At 49.4% G+C, this 18,341-nt stretch overlaps 1 protein-coding gene and 1 long non-coding RNA gene across 2 annotated transcripts in view; one reads left to right on the top strand and one right to left on the bottom strand.

Annotated features, from left to right (window-relative positions):
* Positions 1–18,341, top strand: part of LOC132381581 (uncharacterized) — a 206,082-nt gene that overhangs the window by 55,428 nt on the left and 132,313 nt on the right. Inside the window, exons 12-14 of the mRNA XM_059951077.1 lie at positions 2,371–2,624; positions 8,602–9,113; positions 14,612–14,811. Coding sequence (XP_059807060.1) covers positions 2,371–2,624; positions 8,602–9,113; positions 14,612–14,811 — 966 coding nt within the window. The remainder of the gene's footprint in view (positions 1–2,370; positions 2,625–8,601; positions 9,114–14,611; positions 14,812–18,341) is intronic.
* On the bottom strand, positions 1,690–12,777 carry LOC132381673 (uncharacterized). Its single transcript, XR_009508110.1, has 4 exons — positions 12,679–12,777; positions 12,425–12,553; positions 4,270–4,431; positions 1,690–2,121 (listed from the first exon to the last, which is right to left on the bottom strand). It is a non-coding gene; the product is annotated as an uncharacterized LOC132381673 (long non-coding RNA).

The following is an 18,341-nucleotide window of genomic DNA, read 5'->3' as shown; positions in this document are numbered from 1 at the left end:
CCTCATATCTGGTACAGATCTGGTCCGTCATTGCTCTCCTTATCAGGACTTGCTATCCTTCCTGGTATTCATTGAAAATGGGACGGAATGGAAAGGCAGGCATCCAGGGGAAGTTGTAAGGAATGATTGGTGAGCCGCATTTGATGCCTCTGGACCTGTGCTTGCAGAAGTTCAAGGGAATGGGAGGAGGGGATCTTATTGAAACCTGCTAAATACTGGCAAGTCTAGACAGAGGACGTGGAGAGGATGTTTCCAGTGGTGGGAGAGTGTAACCTCAGAAGACAATGGCATCCCTTCCGGACAGGGCTGGGGAGGAATTTCTTCAGCCAGAGGGTGGCGAATCTGTGGAATTCATTGCCACAGATGGATGTGGAGGCCAAGTCTTTGAGTATATTTAAAGCCGAGTTTCTTGATTAGTTTGGGCATCAAAGGTTTAGCGGTGAAGGTAGGAAAATGGGGCTGAGGGGTTAATAAAGTCATCCATGATGGAATGGTGGAGCAGACTCGATGGGGAAAATGACCTAATTCTGCTCTTGCAACGTATGGTTTAATGGTCTTAAAGGTGGGAGTAGTTAACCTCCAGGAAAGGAAGCGCAGATGGGACTCTTCAGGGTAGAGAAGGCTGAGGGAGGCCACTTGGGTTACATTTGTGGGGAGAGGGTTGTGACATAAGGTGTAAGACATCGGAGCAGGAGTTGGCCATTCAGCCCACAATTCAGTACTGGCTGATTTATTATCCCTCTCAACCCAGCTTGGGAGTTCTACTGGACCCATCCAGATCTTCCTGGGCTGTCGATCGCCAGCCACAGGAGAGGGCTCCTGGCAGGTCTGCACAGGTAGGCATCTCCCAGTCTCCTACCTTGGAGGAGGGAAGATGGAAGAAAGGAGGGGGAAGGGGAGGGTGGGAGGGGGAAGAGGAAGATGCAAGAGGGGAGTGGAGTTGATGCGGAGAGGAGGGGAAGTGAAGGAAGGTAGGAGAGTGGAGGGGAAATGTTGGCCAGAGAGAACTATAACGAGTGAACAGGAATGGTGGTGGCCATTTTGCGAGGCTGTCCTTGCAGCCACCATTTTGCGAACTGTTTGAAGAACTGATTCTTGCTCTGGGATAATATAGGCTACGTCCACACTGGACCAGATAATTTTGAAAACGCCGGTTTTGTGTAGAAACGATAGGGGTCCACACTAAGTGTTTTTGAAAATACCTCTGTCCACATTAAAACAGGTACTTTGGTCAATCTCCTCCCACTGCGCATGCGCAGGACACATTTACTGAAAACAAGCGGCATGTTTTGTGTCGAATCTTGCCGTGAAAGACTTGCTGTGCATTTGTCCAGTTACAGACTAGAAAAACTTAATTGCCAAACGACGGACAGCTGCTGGCTCTCGCGCAGGAGGACTTAAAACTAAAAAAAACAAATACTGGAGTGTACGGAGACAACCGATAGGGAGTTCACGGACAGTATGACCCGGCTGACGATGGACATTGAAAAACTGACCAACTCTGTTGCACTAATAAAACCCCTTGTTAAATGTATAAAACATGTCTGCATCAGTATTATCTTGTATTTCCATACAATGCTACATAAGGCTGTTACACATCTATTGTCAGAGAAGCACTTGCATAAATAAGTAAACCACCTTCATACGAGCAAGGACAGAAAACAGGGCAGAGTGAGTATACTTATTTATTCAAAGTATTTGATGAGTACATTTCTAACTCTTCTGGCTTCGATCTTGTTGCTGTCTGTTCTGAAATTGTTAGGCTGCATTCAGGAAAACAATGAAATGGCGCGCTGCCGTCTGACCGCGTTTTCAGATTTCTCCGGTTACCCCGTCCACACTGATCTGCCCAATCCGGTGTTTTCAAATTCACACACTCTGGAGGGTGTTTTAGAAAAGCTCTGTTTTCAGGGGAGGAAAACGCAGTCAAAACGAAGAGAAAAGCTTCGGTTATGGATTTATCCAGTCTAGTATGGACATAGTCATAATCAGAGCAATTGAACACAAGGAGTTTTTTTTTGCTCATGATCTGCCAAACCCGAAACAATCTCAGATAAGAAGCAGTTTATTGTGTAAGACGGCAGGTTTGTGACTGGATGACCTGGTTTGACTGGCTTGAACCTGTCAATTCAACAGAATAAAGACATCACCTAAGACACAAAATTGAAGGCCATAGAACATTACTGCTTGTAACCATGGACTACATCCAATCAGAACTCAGATTACCCTGAGCCAATGAAAATAGACTGACCTGATAAGGTATAAAAATACCTGCTTCGTCAGTCCTGACCAAGGGTCTCGGCCCGAAACGTCGACAGATGCTGCCTGGCCTGCTGTGTTCCACCAGCATTTGGCGTGTGTTATCCGCAGAGCTTGTCTTCTGTGGAGCAAAACGCTGGGAGGGCAGCTCCCACCTGTTCTGGGCACCGACCCTGTCAAGTGCAAACGCTTCACCCCCTCGCTGCAAGCAGGCGACACCGGGGCCTCAGGCCTAGTCCTCCCTACAACGGCAGACTCGTCCCCCTCCATCCACCCCTGCTCACGACCAACAAACCAGGCATACTGCGTTCCAGGTGAACAATGTCCAAAGGAAAGTGACCACGATAGCCACTCGCTTTCTGACTGTGAGCCTCCATCGACCCAGGCAGCAGAACGTTGCACAGCTCCTTCATTATCCCCACCAGAGAACAACTCGTTGACGGTGTGGACCTTCAGTCCTTTGAGCTGTTAACGTACAGGAGGACCTTGTGACCATCAGATGTATGTTTGACTAGAACCGTGGCACCTGTTGTTGTCACATTGCCATCTTGTCGGCAGTCAGTCAACCAATCTGGAGACACACCAGCGCATTCACACCGGGGAGGGGCCGTTCATCTGGGAAAGGATTCACTCTTTCATACAACCTCCTGACACACCAGCGCATTCACACCGGGGAGGGGCCGTTCATCTGGGAAAGGATTCACTCTTTCGTACAACCTCCTGACACACCAGCGCATTCACACCGGGGAGGGGCCGTTCATCTGGGAAAGGATTCACTCTTTCGTACAACCTCCTGACACACCAGCGCATTCACACCGTGCTCCGAGTGTGTGAAGGGGTTCAGTCTGCGGACACAACAGCAGTGTCCACACAGAGAAGTTATTCACTGGTTCTGTTTGTGGCAAAAGATGGAAATGAATGACAAAACACTCGATAATGGAAATACCCGGCAGGTCAGGCAGCGTCTGAAGAGGAACGATTCGTCACTCAGGCCATCAGGCAGAGTGAGGAAACTCGTGTGTTAGAGGCTGCCGGGGATGGGAGGGTGGAGGGAACATGGGGAAGGTCTGTTAAAGGGTGCAGACAAGACGGTCAAGGTGACGATGGTTAACGGGGTCCCACCATTCCAGCCTGTCATCTTGTTGCTTTCTCTCTCTGAGTGTGGAATCGTCAGCAAGGCTTGCGATCACGGACTGACACAGCCATGTTGCAGTCGGGCTAACGGAACGGGGGTTAAAACTTGAAGCTCGAGAGCTTTATTTCCCATTTGCCGGTTTTAGTTGCCTCTGCCCACCATCCCTTACCGCAGTGCGTTCCATATTGTGATCCCACCTTCGCCAGCGCATTTGACCCCAGTCGCCGCTGCCCCCCCCCCCCCCCCCACCGGCTTTCTGCCCTCCCTCCCAGCCACACCCTGGACTTCCTGTCATTCCACCAGACCCCGTCTGTGGACTCGGCCGTTCCTGCCACGGATCCCACGGACCGGTCAGCTGCCTGGATCCGGGCAAAGGACTGCAGTGCCCCTCAGGGCTGTGCACTGCGGGAGAGACGCTAGTTACCGATGGAAGGTACACCTCAGATATGTTTAGCTGTCTGAGGTAAATATTTAATATTTCAGGGTCTTAATGTCATTGAAGGAGTCTCCGCCTGCAGAAGGTGTCCTGCATCAACTGGGCAATTCCAGAGCAACTTTCAACATCTGTAGTTGAAATTGACTGGACCAACACAGACAACACTTGGGTTGCTACGTTTGTGACTGGGAACTGGCGTTTCAACAAGTATCACTGAAAATAACCGGGATTGGAACAACTGGCATGAACCATCACTGTAGTAACTCAAGTCAAAGACATTGCAACAAGGCCTGGTATCGATAGAACGACCCCCACCGACAGGCACTGGAATCCCTGGGTAATCAACATTGGTATCGGTGAAGAACCATGGTTATAATTCAACTTGTTGTGCATTTTCTGCAATAACTCTCCCTGTCAGCACGTCAGAGTGCAAACGTACCTGTAGGCCTTTCAAACCAAGATGGCTTAGGAACTGCTGGCCTGGGTTGGAATTCACAACATCAGGTCACATTGTTGGGCCCACTGCTTCCATTTGGAGGGTTCCATGGCTCCACCATCTCTTCCATTGACTCTTCGTGCCGTTATAATCCCCGATTGTTTGCTGGATGAGGGAGACGTGGAGTTTGAAGACATTTAGAGACATGAGGTAGGTTCTGCTGATAAGTACAGGGTGAGGAAAGTTTGATACAAACTCAGGGAATATAGACATTATGAACACACCCCTAAAAAGTTCCTTATTAGCTTTTTAAAATCCCAATGGATATGTTAAAACAGAGTGGAAGATCGGAATGGGAATAGGAATTTTAGCTCCTGGATAATCTGCCTAGACTGATCAGAAGTGAAATGCCTTTCTCTCGCCTATTTCAATACTGTTCATAACTGCTCTTTGCTTTGAAGAAAATAAGAGTTGAAAAGAAATTGCTGTGGGTGGAGGCAGAAAGAGGGGAGATGGTCAGCTTTGTTGTCTGGAGAGATGCAAGAGCATTACCCCTTGGTGATGGAGGTGTATCGGGACTGTTCCATCTCTGAACTACCTCAGTGTCAGTAAGACCAAAGACTGATTGTGGACGTCATAAAGGGTGAGGGATCACGCACCAGTCTTTATAGAAGGATCAGAAATGGGAAGAGTGAGCGATTCCAAGTTCTTGGGTGTCAATATCTCTGAGGATCTACCCTGCACCCAATATATCGATGCAGTTATAAAGAAAGCACACCAGCGGCTATTAGGAATTTGAGGAGATTCGGATTGTCATCATGGGCACTCTCAAATTTCTACAGATCTACCATGGACAGGCTGCGTCTGGTATGGTGTTGGGGGGGGGGGGCTATTGCACAAGATTGAAATAAGTTGCAGGAAGTTGTAAAATTAGTCAGCAACATCATGGACACTGACCTCTGTAGTATCCAGGGCATCTTCACGGAGCGACGCCTCAAAAAGGCAGCGTCCATCATTAAGGACCATCCCCCCCCTCCCCAATCATCACTCAGGCCATGTCTTGAGCTCATTGTTACTGTCAGGAAGGAGGCACAGAATGATTTAGGAATAGTTTCTTCCCCTCTGCTATCAGATTTCTGAATGGACATTGAACCCATGAACATTACCTCAGTACATTTTTTATTTCTGTTTTTGTAATATTTAATGTGTGTAATTGATTTTATATTATGTATTGCATTGTACTGCTGTCGTAAAGGCAACAAATTTCACGACACATGCAAGGAAAAGAATCTCATGTCTGTAGCCTGAAAATAAACTTTACTTTGAACTTTGAGCCTGATTCTGAAGAACTCCGACTGTTTGTTGTGAGCGGGTCAGATGGCGAGACTGGCATCAGGAACGTATTTAAAAGGTAACAATTGTTTCACAGAACTCAGAAGTGAATCTCCTGCAGTTTGAACGCTAAAGTTATTTTGGGTCTCCCGCCCAAAGCGCGGCCGCTGACCTCGGCTCCTTTAATGAGCCGTTCATCCTTATTGACAGCGACTCTGCACCAATCAGGAAGCAGGGTAATGCCGGAGGACCGTTTGGTCCTCCAGCCAATCGGGATGAGGGGGCGGGGCGGGAGTAAAGCCGATGCTGACCTGTACCCGGAAGTTTGGAGTCCCTGGACACGGGATGCCGGACACACAAACTGCTGGAGGAATCGGCAGGACCTTCGGCCCTTCTCCAGCATTCTGTGTGTGTCCCTGCCCAGGGTGCGAATTGGTCGGCAAGATCCCAGACAGCGTCCTGCTTCAACTGCTGACGCCCCTCAGTAATGTCAGTAAATATTATTGACCCGACATTTCACGAGCGCTGTAAATTGCCCCCCCCCCCCATGCATTGGCATTTGAACCGGAACTTGTGTTTCCGTCCCCTGTCGAGTTTTAGAAATTGGATTTGTTTTACTTGTTAGAATTGGGCGCGGGGGATCCCGAAAAGTCATGGTGTTCTAAAGTAGTCAGATTACATGTTCTGAACTGGCTCTGCCTGAAGGTGTGACCGTAACGTATTCCATGAAATCTCCAAAGGTCGTTGAATAAATTATTATTAAAGAATAAAATGTCAGCGTGCAAAGATAAGGAACTGAACAGTTGGATTATTTACTTTTTAAAATTAGATGGGTCATATTCTGCATGGAGTTCAGTGACCAGTGGGGTGCCTCAGGGATCTGTTCTGCGACCCTTACTCTTCGTGATTTTTATAAATGACATGGATGAGGAAGTGGAGGGATGGGTTAGTTAATTTGCTGATGGCACTGAGGTTGGAGGTGTTGTGGATAGTGTGGAGGGCTGTCAGAGGTTACAGCGGGACATTGATAGGATGCAAAATTGGGCTGAGAAGTGGCTGATGGAGTTCAACCCAGGTAAGTGTGAAGCGGTTCATTTTGGAAGGTCAATAATGAATGCAGAATATAGTTTAATGGTAAGACTCTTCACAGTGTGGAGGATCAGAGGGATCTTGGGGTCCATAGGATGCTCAAAGCTGCTGCGCAGGTTGACTCTGTGGTTAAGAAGGCATACGGTGCATTGTCCTTCATCAATCGTAGGATTGAGTTTAGGAGCCAAGAGGTGATGTTGCAGCTATTTAGGACCCTGGTCAGACCCCACTTGGAGTACTGTGCTCAGTTCTGGTCACCTCACTACAGGAAGGATGTGGAAGCCATAGAAAGGGTGCAGAGGAGATTTACAAGGATGTTGCCTGGACTGGGGAGCATGCCTTATGAAAACAGGTTGAGTGAACTCGGCCTTTTCTCCTTGGAGCGACGGAGGATGAGAGGTGACCTGATAGAGGTGTATAAGATGATGACAGGCATTGATCGTGTGGATAGTCAGAGGCTTTTTTCCCAGGGCTGAAATGGCTAGCATGAGAGGACACAGGTTTAAGGAGCTGGGGAGTAGGTACAGAGGAGATGTCAGGGGTAAGTTTTTCACTCAGAGTGGGGAGTGCGTGGAATGGGCTGCCGGCGACGGTGGTGGAGGCGGATACGATCGGGTCTTTTAAGAGACTCCTGGACAGGTTCATGGAACTTGGAAAGATAGAGGGTTGTGGGTAAGCCTCGGTAATTTCTAAAGTAAGGACATGTTCAGCACAGCCTTGTGGGCCGAAGGGCCTGTATTGTGCCATAGGTTTTCTATGTTTCTATGTTACTACCATCACGAGGCCAAACTGAGATATATGAATGTGTGTCATCAGCGTAACTCTGGAAAACCAGTTTATGCTCTCTGATGAAGACTCCTAACGGGAGCATGTGTAAAGAGAAGAGTAGGGGACCAGGAACTGCTTCCCTAAGCAACACCAAAACGGTCCCCGAAACAGACAATGTTTTCTCTCTGAGAAAATTCTGCTCCTATCTCATATGTCCCCATCCCAGTCAATTTACCCCCCTCGAGTGACTATCTCGTTTCCCTGTAAAGACACCAATCATGTTTCCTTCAGTTTAGTCACCATTGGTGTGGTGTTGGGTTCTGCAGTTCCCGCTGTTCATATTCTGAACAAATAAACCAGTTCTGTTTCAAATCCTGTCACTCAAGCCTCTGAGGCTTTGCGATAAGCAGAGCGTACGGTCGAAAGAGAGGCCATTGGAGCCGCTGGTCCCGGACGGTTTTAAGCTCCACATCCGCTGCTGTAAATATCGAAACAGCAGATGACAAAACACTCGATAATGGAAATACCCGGCAGTTCAGGCAGCGTCTGGAGAGGAACGATCCGTCACTCAGACCATCAGGCAGAGTGAGGAAACTTGTGTGTTAGAGGCTGCCGGGGATGGGAGGGTGGAGGGAACGTGGGGAAGGTCTGTTAAAGGGTGCAGACAAGACAGTCAAGGTGACGATGGTTAACGGGGTCCCACCATTCCAGCCTGACATCTTGTTGTTTTCTCTCTCTAACAACCATTGCCCAACTGTTTGGCGGAGAGCGCCCAACGCGCCGGGTCACCTGGGCTCTCTGGGTTCCAGTAATCCTCTGTTCACCCCATTCCTTTTGCAAAATAAAACACTCGTAAAAAAATAAAACAGCTGAAGTTGCCGAAGGTCTGAAATTTAAAAAAAAACACTCAGGCAGGTGATTCCTGACAAACGCAGCAGATCAGGCGTCAGTTGTGGGAAACCAGAGAACCTGTGGGAAAACTCACACAGGCCAGCAGGGCAGCGTAGGGGTTAACAGGACACTTCACAGTGCCGGTGACCCGGGTTCAGTTCCCGCCGCTGCCTGTGAGGAGTTTGTACGTTCTCCCCGTGACCCCGTGGGTTTCCTCCGGGTTCTCCGGTTTCCTCCCACGTCCCGGTTGGTTAGGCCGATTGGACTTTGTAAGCAGTCCCGAGATTAGGCTTGGGTTAAATCGGGGGATCGCTGGGTCTGGCTCTGCACTGTATCCCAATGAATATATCAGAAGTAACCTTCACGCCGGCTGGCCCAGCCCGACACAGGAAAAGCCCTCCCCACCACGAATCACATCTACCAGGCATGCTGTCGCAGGAAAGCAGCATCCACCATCGAGGGCCCTCATTGCCCAGGCCGTGCCCTCTTCTCGCTCCTGGCTTCGGGCAGAAGGTACAGGAGCCTCGGGTCCGACTCCACCTGGCTCAGGAACAGCAATCACCCTACAACCAACAGGCTCCCGAACCGGCAAGGATCGCTTCACTCTTGATTCCACAACCTACGGACTCATTTTCAAGGCCTCGACAGCTCGTGCTCTCGGTAATGGTTTTGTTTTTGATGCCCTGCGTCTCCTTTCTGACACTGGCGGTCTCACAGTCCTTGTGCGTGCAGGTCTTTCACCGATTCAATCGTATCTCGTCGCTCCAGTGAGTCAACCCGTGCGAAACTGGATCTCACGGCCCTGCGTGGTGATACTCGTGTACTCTCATAACGGATTGACTTAGAACTTGGGTCAGGATTCAACCCGGCTCTCTGCCAACGTGAAGACTTGGCTGCGAGCCATGCCACCCCTGTGGCAGGTGCCCTTGTCTTGATACTCTGAGGCTGCTGGCCCTCCTGCTGCCCTCATTCCCTTACCCCACCCCCATACATCACTGCATTACAATTCCTAGTAACACAAAGCATAGATTTAAAACTCTTTGTCATCTAGTCATTTTTCATACTGTGGCGACCCATTTCCTGGCACATCCGAACCGACTCACAATTAGATAGCCTACGCGGGTTTGCGAGCACAGAGCTTTGGAGCCTCTGCGCCATGGGGGGCCGGTTGACAGAGGCTTAAAAGTGAGGCTGAAGTTTTCGAATAAAGTTTTTCCTTTGACTGCAGTTACCGACTCCGTGTCGTAATTTTAGCGCTGCGTGTAGCACACCGCTACAACACCTCAATTAACCTGGGCAACTCTGATGTAGTTCACGGTAGATAGAGTATGTTACTGTAGTCAAGATTACTGTACCTACGACTATCAGAACATTACAGCACAGTGTAGGCCCTTCAGCCCATGGAGTTGTACTAGCCCTTTAACAACACTAACATCAATCTAACCCTTCCCTCCCACAGAGCCCTCCATTTTTCTATCATCCATAAGCCCACCTAAGAGTTTGTTAATTGTCCCCAAGGTATCTGACTCAGCATAATGCTGATTTTTCTGTTAATTGTTGTGTTTCCTGCCTCTCTGTGAATAACTACACGATTTTCACTCCCCGGTTTCTCCACCGTGTTTATTCCTGTACACCTCCGGAGGATTCAAACGAAAACCTTTGGACTGATTGCGATCGCTCAGGATTTCTATTTTCACTCTCCCCTGGTTCGGGCCCCACATCAGGTGCCAGTACCGAATGACCTTTGAATCTGACCGGAACCCACGTGGGCCAGCTGAAAGTGGCTGAGTCTCACACGCAGTGTAACTCAGTGAGAGTCGAGTCACGGAACGGGGCCCGCTGGGTAAACAACGACCCCACATTCCCACGAATTCCTCCCAGAATCTCCACTCACTGTTTATCTACCGATCCACGGGTTTCAGGTGAAGGAACCCAAGCACCTGGGGGGGGGGGGGAGGTAGCCCATGCAAGCCCCAAGTAGACGGCACCAGAGAGCCCGATTGAACTCGGGCAACTGGAATAATAGTCCTGCGTGCAGTCTGACTGGGGTTCATTAGATTTACCAAAACACATCTTCCGCTGCCTTTGATATCGTCTCATTGCAATAAATTCTCTGCTCAGTTCCGTTCAGCCTGTGTCACGCAGAGTCGTCGATCCCTCCTGCAGTTTGCTGCAGAATTGGGCTACTCGGCCCTTTGGGTTTGCTCTGCCAATCCATCAGGGCTGATATAGTTTCCCTCTCTTGTCTTCTCCCTGTCATCTTTAACACCCTTACCAATCAAGAACCAATCAGCTTCTGCTTAAAGTATTCCCAATGACGTGGGAACAAATTCCACAGCTTCAGCACCCTCCCGTTAGCGAAGCTCCTCCTCATCTCTGTTCTGAATGGTCGTCCCTCTGTTCTGAGTTCTGACCTCAAACAACGCCCACACATATCACCATGTAACAACTACAGCATGGAAACAGGCCATCTCGGCCCTTCTAGTCCGTGCCGAGCGCTTCTCTCACCTGGTCCCACCGACCCGCACTCAGCCCATAACCCTCCATTCCTTTCCTGCCCATATACCTGTCCAATTTTACTTTAAATGACAATACTGAACCGGCCTCTACCACTTCTACTGGAAGCTCGTTCCACACAGCTACCACTCTCTGAGTAAAGAAATTCCCCCCTCGTGTTACCCCTAAACTTTTGCCCCCTAGTTCTCAAATCATGCCCTCTTTTTTGAATCTCCCCTACTCTCAATGGAAAAAGCCTATCCACGTCAACTCTATCCCCCTCATAATTTTAAATACTTCTATCAAGTCCCCCCTCAACCTTCTACGCTCCAATGAATAGAGACCTAACTTGCTCAACCTTTCTCTGTAACTTAGGTGCTGAAACCCAGGTAACATTCTGGTAAATCTCCTCTGTACTCTCTCTACTTTGTTGACATCTTTCCTATAATTCGGTGACCGCGTGTCACATACGGGCTGGTCCGATTGCAACTGCTCTCAATTAACGTTCTTTGGCTCCTGTCTCCAATAATGTTCCTTCCCCCTAATTGATTTCGTGCTTTCCCAAAAGATCCAGTCTTAAAGATTCAGGAGTTATGATCACTGTTCCCCAGAATCTGTCCTACTGAATGGCCAGGCACCCGTCATTCATTTCCCAAAAAAGCGTCCAGCGTAATTCTTCCTGCCGATAGAACATGCAAAGGTTGTTTCAATAAACCCTCGAGTGCCCTGAAGAAATTCTGTCCCACTTCAGCCTATTTAAGTCAATCTGGATGCGGAGAGGATGTTTCCAATAGCGGGTGAGTCTGGGACCCGAGGGCACATCTCAGGATAGACCATAATAAATAGGGGCAGGAGTCGGCCATCTGGCCCGTGGAGTCTGCTCCGCCATTCAGTAAGATCACGGCTGATCAAGCCACGGACTCATCTCCACCTGCCCCCCTTTTCCCCACAACCCTTTATTATGCAAAAACCTACCCAACCTCGTCTTAAATATATTTTCTGAGATAGAAGGGTGTCCCTTGAGTACAAAGATAGGAAGGAATTTCCTTAGCCAAAAGGTGGTGATTTTGTGGAATTCATTGCCACAGGTGGCTGTGGAGGCCAAGTCATTGGGTGCATTTAAAATGGGGTTGATAGGTTCTTAATTGGTACAGGCATCAAAGGTTACGGGGAGGGGGAACAGGAGAATGAGGTTGAGAGGGATAGTATGTCAGCCATGATGAACTGGCGGACCAGACTCGACGGGCCGAGTGGCCTAATCTTGCTCCTGAGTTTTATGGTCTAATGGGCGGGGCAGAGTGTAGTACATTGTGAGAAGACAGCAGGGGCTGCTTGTCATCCTCTCCAGCAGAGACTGTTTCTCAACAAAAACGGCGTCTCCGTTACGGAAGAGAGAAGTTTTATGTAGTTCCCATCTGGATTTATCAACATCATTCTCACATTTATGGCGGTTGAGTCTCATCAGCGTCTTTGTGAATCATTTTAATCACACCCTTTTGAACACACCTCCACTTAATAACAGGCGAGTAAGCCCTGATCCTTATCGCTGTTTCTTCAGGCCGCAGCCACCCCCTGCACTTACCCCCGCGTTTCCCTCTCCGTGTTCACATCCCATAACTTCCAGATGCGCTGCGCCCTGCTCCGGATGTCGGCTGTCCGGATCTCCTCGAGGGGTCAGCGGTGGAAAGGGAAAACACTTTCAAGCTCTCGGCTGTCAAAATTATAATAATGTTTTGAATAAATTCATGGAGACCTTCAGCCCATCTAGTCCATGACAAACTTATTCTGCCTCGGCCCATCGACCCGCAGCCCTCCATTCCCGTTCACGAAACCTACCTATACAGAATGAAACTCCTAGCGCAGTCAAGCATGTTTTGAATCTCAGAATCGGGGTAGGATTTGCAGCCGTAGTACCGGGCGAAGGCAATCTGTAAACATTACTGTAAATAACGAAAGGTAGGTAAAGTGGAACAAAGTGACTCGGTCGTGGTTCAATGGCGCCACCTAGCGTCTGCTTCACGATAAACCCATCATGGTGTCCGGTCGGTCTCGTTCTCTGGCCTGGAACACCTAATGTTCAGGTGCCGAACTTACCGAGAGAGTTAACTTCCGGCCTAAGGTTGCGCTGGCGAAGTCCAGCGACTAATTATCGGAGGCAAACAACAATGGATGCAACTAAATACTTTATTAATAACAATTTTCTGGTGAACAATCCCTGCAAACGATGGACAGCCGGGCCAAGGGTCAAACAATGCGTGTGCGAGGTGAGGTCGAGGCAAGGGCAAAGCAGATTCGAGGCGAGCAGAGGTGAGGACAAGTCCAGGCCTCAGCTGAGCAACAGGGCCCGGGTCCCAGAGTGAGGACAACACAACGTTTGGACGGTTCAAACGCTAGGCCAGATTGAAAAGGCAGAGTGTCGGGACCGGAGGCGAGGGTGGTGCACCATCTTCACGGGCTTGGGGGTCCAAATCCAATTTTTCCGGACGTAAAATACTTTCCATGTTTTAAAACTTCCAGTCAATAAAATTGATGCACCATCAATAACTCTCTGAGAGGTGAAGGCGAGATATCGGCTTTATTGACTGGAAGAAAGAACAAGCAGTAGTTGACCACCATACTACATCCTGGAGACTGAGAGGCCGGGCTCAGACCTCAATCGCCTTTATACCGGGGTCTGTGGGGCAGTCAGCAGGGGGCGTGTCCAGACAGGTATATGTAGTTCACCACAGGGAGACAGTGTGGGAGGAGCCACAGGGGCAGTCAGCAGGGGGCGTGTCCAGACAGGTATATGTAGTTCACCACAGGGAGACAGTGTGGGAGGAGCCACGGTCTGTGGGAGGAGCCACAGGGGCAGTCAGCAGGGGGCGTGTCCAGACAGGTATATGTAGTTCGCCACAGGGAGACAGTGTGGGAGGAGCCACAGGAGCAGTCAGCAGGGGACGTGTCCAGACAGGTATATGTAGTTCACCACAGGGAGACAGTGTGGGAGGAGCCACAGGGGCAGTCAGCAGGGGACGTGTCCAGACAGGTATATGTAGTTCACCACAGGGAGACAGTGTGGGAGGAGCCACAGGGGCAGTCAGCAGGGGACGTGTCCAGACAGGTATATGTAGTTCACCACAGGGAGACAGTGTGGGAGGAGCCACGGTCTGTGGGAGGGGCCACAGGGGCAGTCAGCAGAGGGCGTGTCCAGACAGGTATATGTAGTTCACCACAGGGAGACAGTGTGGGAGGAGCCACGGTCTGTGGGGGGAGCCACAGGGGCAGTCAGCAGGGGACGTGTCCAGACAGGTATATGTAGTTCACCACGGGGAGACAGTGGGCGGGGCCACGGTCAGTGGGAAGAGCCACAGGGGCAGTCAGCGGGGGGCGTGTCCAGACAGGTATATATAGTTCACCACGGGGAGAGTGGGCGGGGCCACGGTCAGTGGGAGGAGCCACAGGGGCAGTCAGCAGGGGGGCGTGTCCAGACAGGGATATGTAGTTCACCACAGAGGGTCGGGTGGTTCTGGCGTTGAGGCTGTGGCTTGCTCTGAGCTTCGTGTCCGGGGACTCACTTTCGTTCCGAATGCTAATTGCACCAGTTATTTTTCTCTCTCTCTCTCTCTCTGCACATTGGGTGTTAGACGGCCTTTTTAATGGTTCTTTAGGGTCTCTTTGTTTAGTGGCTGCCTGTAAGGAGACGGATCTCAAGGTCGTATAATGTGTACATACTTTGGTAATAAATTAACTTCGAACTTTAAGTTCTGTGCCATAATCCTTTCCGCAGTTGACTTGCCACCAAAGGCAGATGTCAACCGAGCACTTGGCGTATGGAATGTCATGTTTAGTAAACAAGAAACAGCCTACCCTGACCATCTTCACATCCCTGCCCGAGACTTCAGGACCATCGGACCACTGCTACACTACTGCCTACTATTCCATCGCTCGACCTCATTTACAAAAACCTAACTGCAGCCCTGTCAACAGGTTCGTGTACAAACCTGGCTTGTTGGTGAACTCCGCTAACAGCCACCTTCCCCGTAAGCAACACCGGTCTCGGGTCGGTGTGATCTGGGCTTCAGCCAAACAGGAACGTTGTGATGTTCCGATTAAAGAAACCTCAGTTTGAGCAAATGCTGTGTAAATACTGCCCGTACAAAATTGTCAGCAAGAAATAACAGATCGTACACTGCATAAAATTGTAAACAAAATATATAATTACCAATTTCAGCTTTATCGGTCATTAAAAGGAAGAAAAAATTAAAAGGGCCCATGACAGTTAAACCAGTCTAGATATTCACATGAGCTCGTCTCCTCCAAGGCTGAACTCACAATGCTGAAACCATGGACTGAAGAAAGCACCCACCACAGTCTGAACTTCGCTCGGAGGAACAAGCTGGTGCTCTCTCTCAGGAGTACTGGCCCGTCCTTCATCTGCACAAAGCACTTCTCGCAGAGTCTCCTTCCCCGGCATTCTGCGGCACCTTCCCCCTGTCCCGCTCCGCAGATCCTGCGCGGAAAACCCCAAACCAGTCTACTCTCCGTCGCAAATCTCTCTCTCCGTCCTGCTCTCTCTGGAACTCTCTCCAGATCCCACCATCCTGACTGGCTGACACAACGTTCCTAAGCTGAATAGTAGGGCTCTTATCTCTAGCCGAAACCAAAACGTTCTGCCAGCGGGGCACACCACTGCTGCAGAAATACCTGTAGCATAGCACAGAAATCTAAACTGGGGCATTACGTAACCATCTGTCTGCACACAGGCAGAGGCTAAAGAGCAGGTACCAGAGGCAAGGACAACAAAGAGCTGGTCGCGGGAGGCTGAGAGATGGCTACATGATTGCTTTGAGTCGGTGGGCTGGGACATTCCCAAGGACTCACCAGAGGACCTAAATGGATACACAGACTTTATATAAAGATGTTCATGGATTAGTATGTCCCCATAAAACAATTCAAAGCCTTCCTCAACCCTGGATGAATCAAGAGATCCACAATCTCGATCAGTGGCATTCTGGTCTGGCGATCCAGAAAATTATCTCACGGGTGAGGTGGCAAGTCCAGAGCGAATGTGAAACACGGAGGGACGCTCGGCAGCTGCGGCAGAGCTTGAATGTCAGCATCTGGGTGGCAGTCTGAAATGTCAGGAGGATGCAGGGTGACTTGGACAGGTTGGGTGAGTGGGCAGATGCATGGCAGATGCAGTTTAATGTGGACAACTGTGAGGTTATCCACTTTGGTGGCAAGAACAGGAAGGCAGATTACTATCTGAATGGTGACAAGTTCGGAAAAGGGGAAGCACAACGATATCTGGGTGTTCTTGTACATCAGTCAATGAAAGCAAGCATGCAGGTACAGCAGGCAGTGAAGAAAGCTAATGGCATGTTGGCTTTTATAACAAGGGGAGTTGAGTATAGGAGCAAAACGGTCCTTCTGCAGCTGTACAGGGCCCTGGTGAGACCCCACCTGGAGTATTGTGTTCAGTTTTGGTCTCCAGGGTTAAGGAAGGACATCCTGGCTGTAGAGGAAGTGCAGCATAGATTAGAAAGATTAGAGCAACTGGGCTTGTATACACTGGAATTTAGAAGGATGAGAGGGGATCTGATTGAAACATGTAAGATTATTAAGGGTTTGGACACGCTGGAGGCAGGAAGCATGTACCCAATGTTGGGGGAGTCCAGAACCAGAGGCCACAGTTTAAGAATAAGGGGTAGGTCATTTAGAACGGAGTTGAGGAAAAACTTTTTTTTTCACCCAGAGAGTTGTGGATCTGTGGAATGCTCTGCCTCAGAAGGCAGTGGAGGCCAATTCTCTGGATGCTTTCAAGAAAGAGTTAGATAGAGCTCTTAAAGATAGCGGAGTCAAGGGATATGGGGAGAGGACAGGAACGGGGTACTGATTGTGGATGATCAGCCATGATCACATTGAATGGTGGCGCTGGCTCGAAGGGCCGAATGGCCTACTCCTGCACCTATTGTCTATTGTCTCCTACAAAAGCAAGCCAAGCTATGTCAGAGGGAAGTGAATCTGGGGAACCTGTTCCACAGAGGTCTGTGGTGGCCAGTTATTGCGTATACTTGAAGGGGAGGTTGATTAGGTTCATGATTAGTCAGGGTGTCAAAGGCAGGAGAATGGTATTGAGAGGGTTAATAAATCAGCTGATATTGAATGGAGGCGCAGACTCAATGGGCTGAATTCTGATCTTATGTCTTAATAATCTCGACCGTCTTCTGTGGGTTAGACACTGGCAGCCCCGATCTAGGTCTGGAAATTGCTGTCTGTTTACTGCCTTGCCCTGACTTAGGATTCCCTATGGGAACCAGTCCAACCTCTTTCCATAGCCAGATATTTTCAAGGTGACAGTGTTGGACCAGACTGCTCTCCCATTTTCTCTTTCCCTGGTTCGTTGCCCTGTTGGAGGGGCAGTGTTACCATCTCTCCTGCAGAGCCACATGCAAATCATTTGCTGCAACTTACCCAGTCGCATTTAACAAAATCCACCCCGTCCAAGCCTCCTGCATTAGCAGTCAATACACAGGATGTTGAAAAGACCAAATATTACAACCCCTACAGCTGAATATTTACTCCTCGCACTTCAGCAGAATACGGAGGGGAGGGGGTGCATGGCGAACTGAATTTCCCATTCTTATTTCAATTTTCCATGTGGATAGCCTCACTGGATGGTCCCCCCACCCCCCATGAATACCCTCCCTGAGAACTGCTTGGTGTTCTTCCTCGCCAGTTTTTGGCTGTTCATTTAAGGAAAGATGTGCTGGCATTGGAGAGGGTCCGGAGGAGGTTCCTGAGAATGATCCTGGGAAGGACAGGGTTAATGCACACAGAGCATTCGATCGATCCAGACCTGCACACACTGGAGTTTTGGAAGAATGAGGTGTAATGGGGCTGGGCTGATCAGACCAAACAATTCGGAGTCCAGGAGATGTCGTTATAAGCGTGCAGGCACAACAAAGTAACGTAGGCCAAATTTATTATCAAAAAGTAGAAAGCACAAACAAACCCCAGTAAATACTACACAGCAAGGCAGAAAGATTCCAGGATGCGACGAGAGTGGTTGGACACAAATGCTGGAGCAACTGAGGCAAGGATCGAGAATGGAGCACCACACAACCGCCAGCTGAAATCTCTATCAGGCTTATAATTGAGCACCGAAGCACAGTTCTTAAATACTCAGTTCTTGGACCATGATCACCAATTAGCAGGACTGTCCTGAACCCTCAAGGGGCTGTGTCAGCTATCCGGGGAGCTTGAGTGTCTCAATCCTGGAAGTTGGGGCGTCTCGTAACATAGGCTCACCATCCTTAGACACTGGTGAAATCACCCTGGCTCCTAAGCATCGATCGTGAATCCCCAGTCTAGGCAAAGTCCAAAGACCGGGAGAAAAGTACCCCAATAAATATGAGTTCCACAGGCTTAGAGAGACACGCAGAGACAGAGAAACGCTTTGTTCTTTTGTTCTCATGCCATTAACTCAGCCTGGTTTCTTTCATTCAAACAACGCA

The sequence above is a fragment of the Hypanus sabinus genome, chromosome 26 (genome assembly GCF_030144855.1).
Source record: "Hypanus sabinus isolate sHypSab1 chromosome 26, sHypSab1.hap1, whole genome shotgun sequence".
Taxonomy (NCBI): domain Eukaryota; kingdom Metazoa; phylum Chordata; class Chondrichthyes; order Myliobatiformes; family Dasyatidae; genus Hypanus; species Hypanus sabinus.
This window is presented reverse-complemented; position numbering and strand designations above follow the sequence as displayed.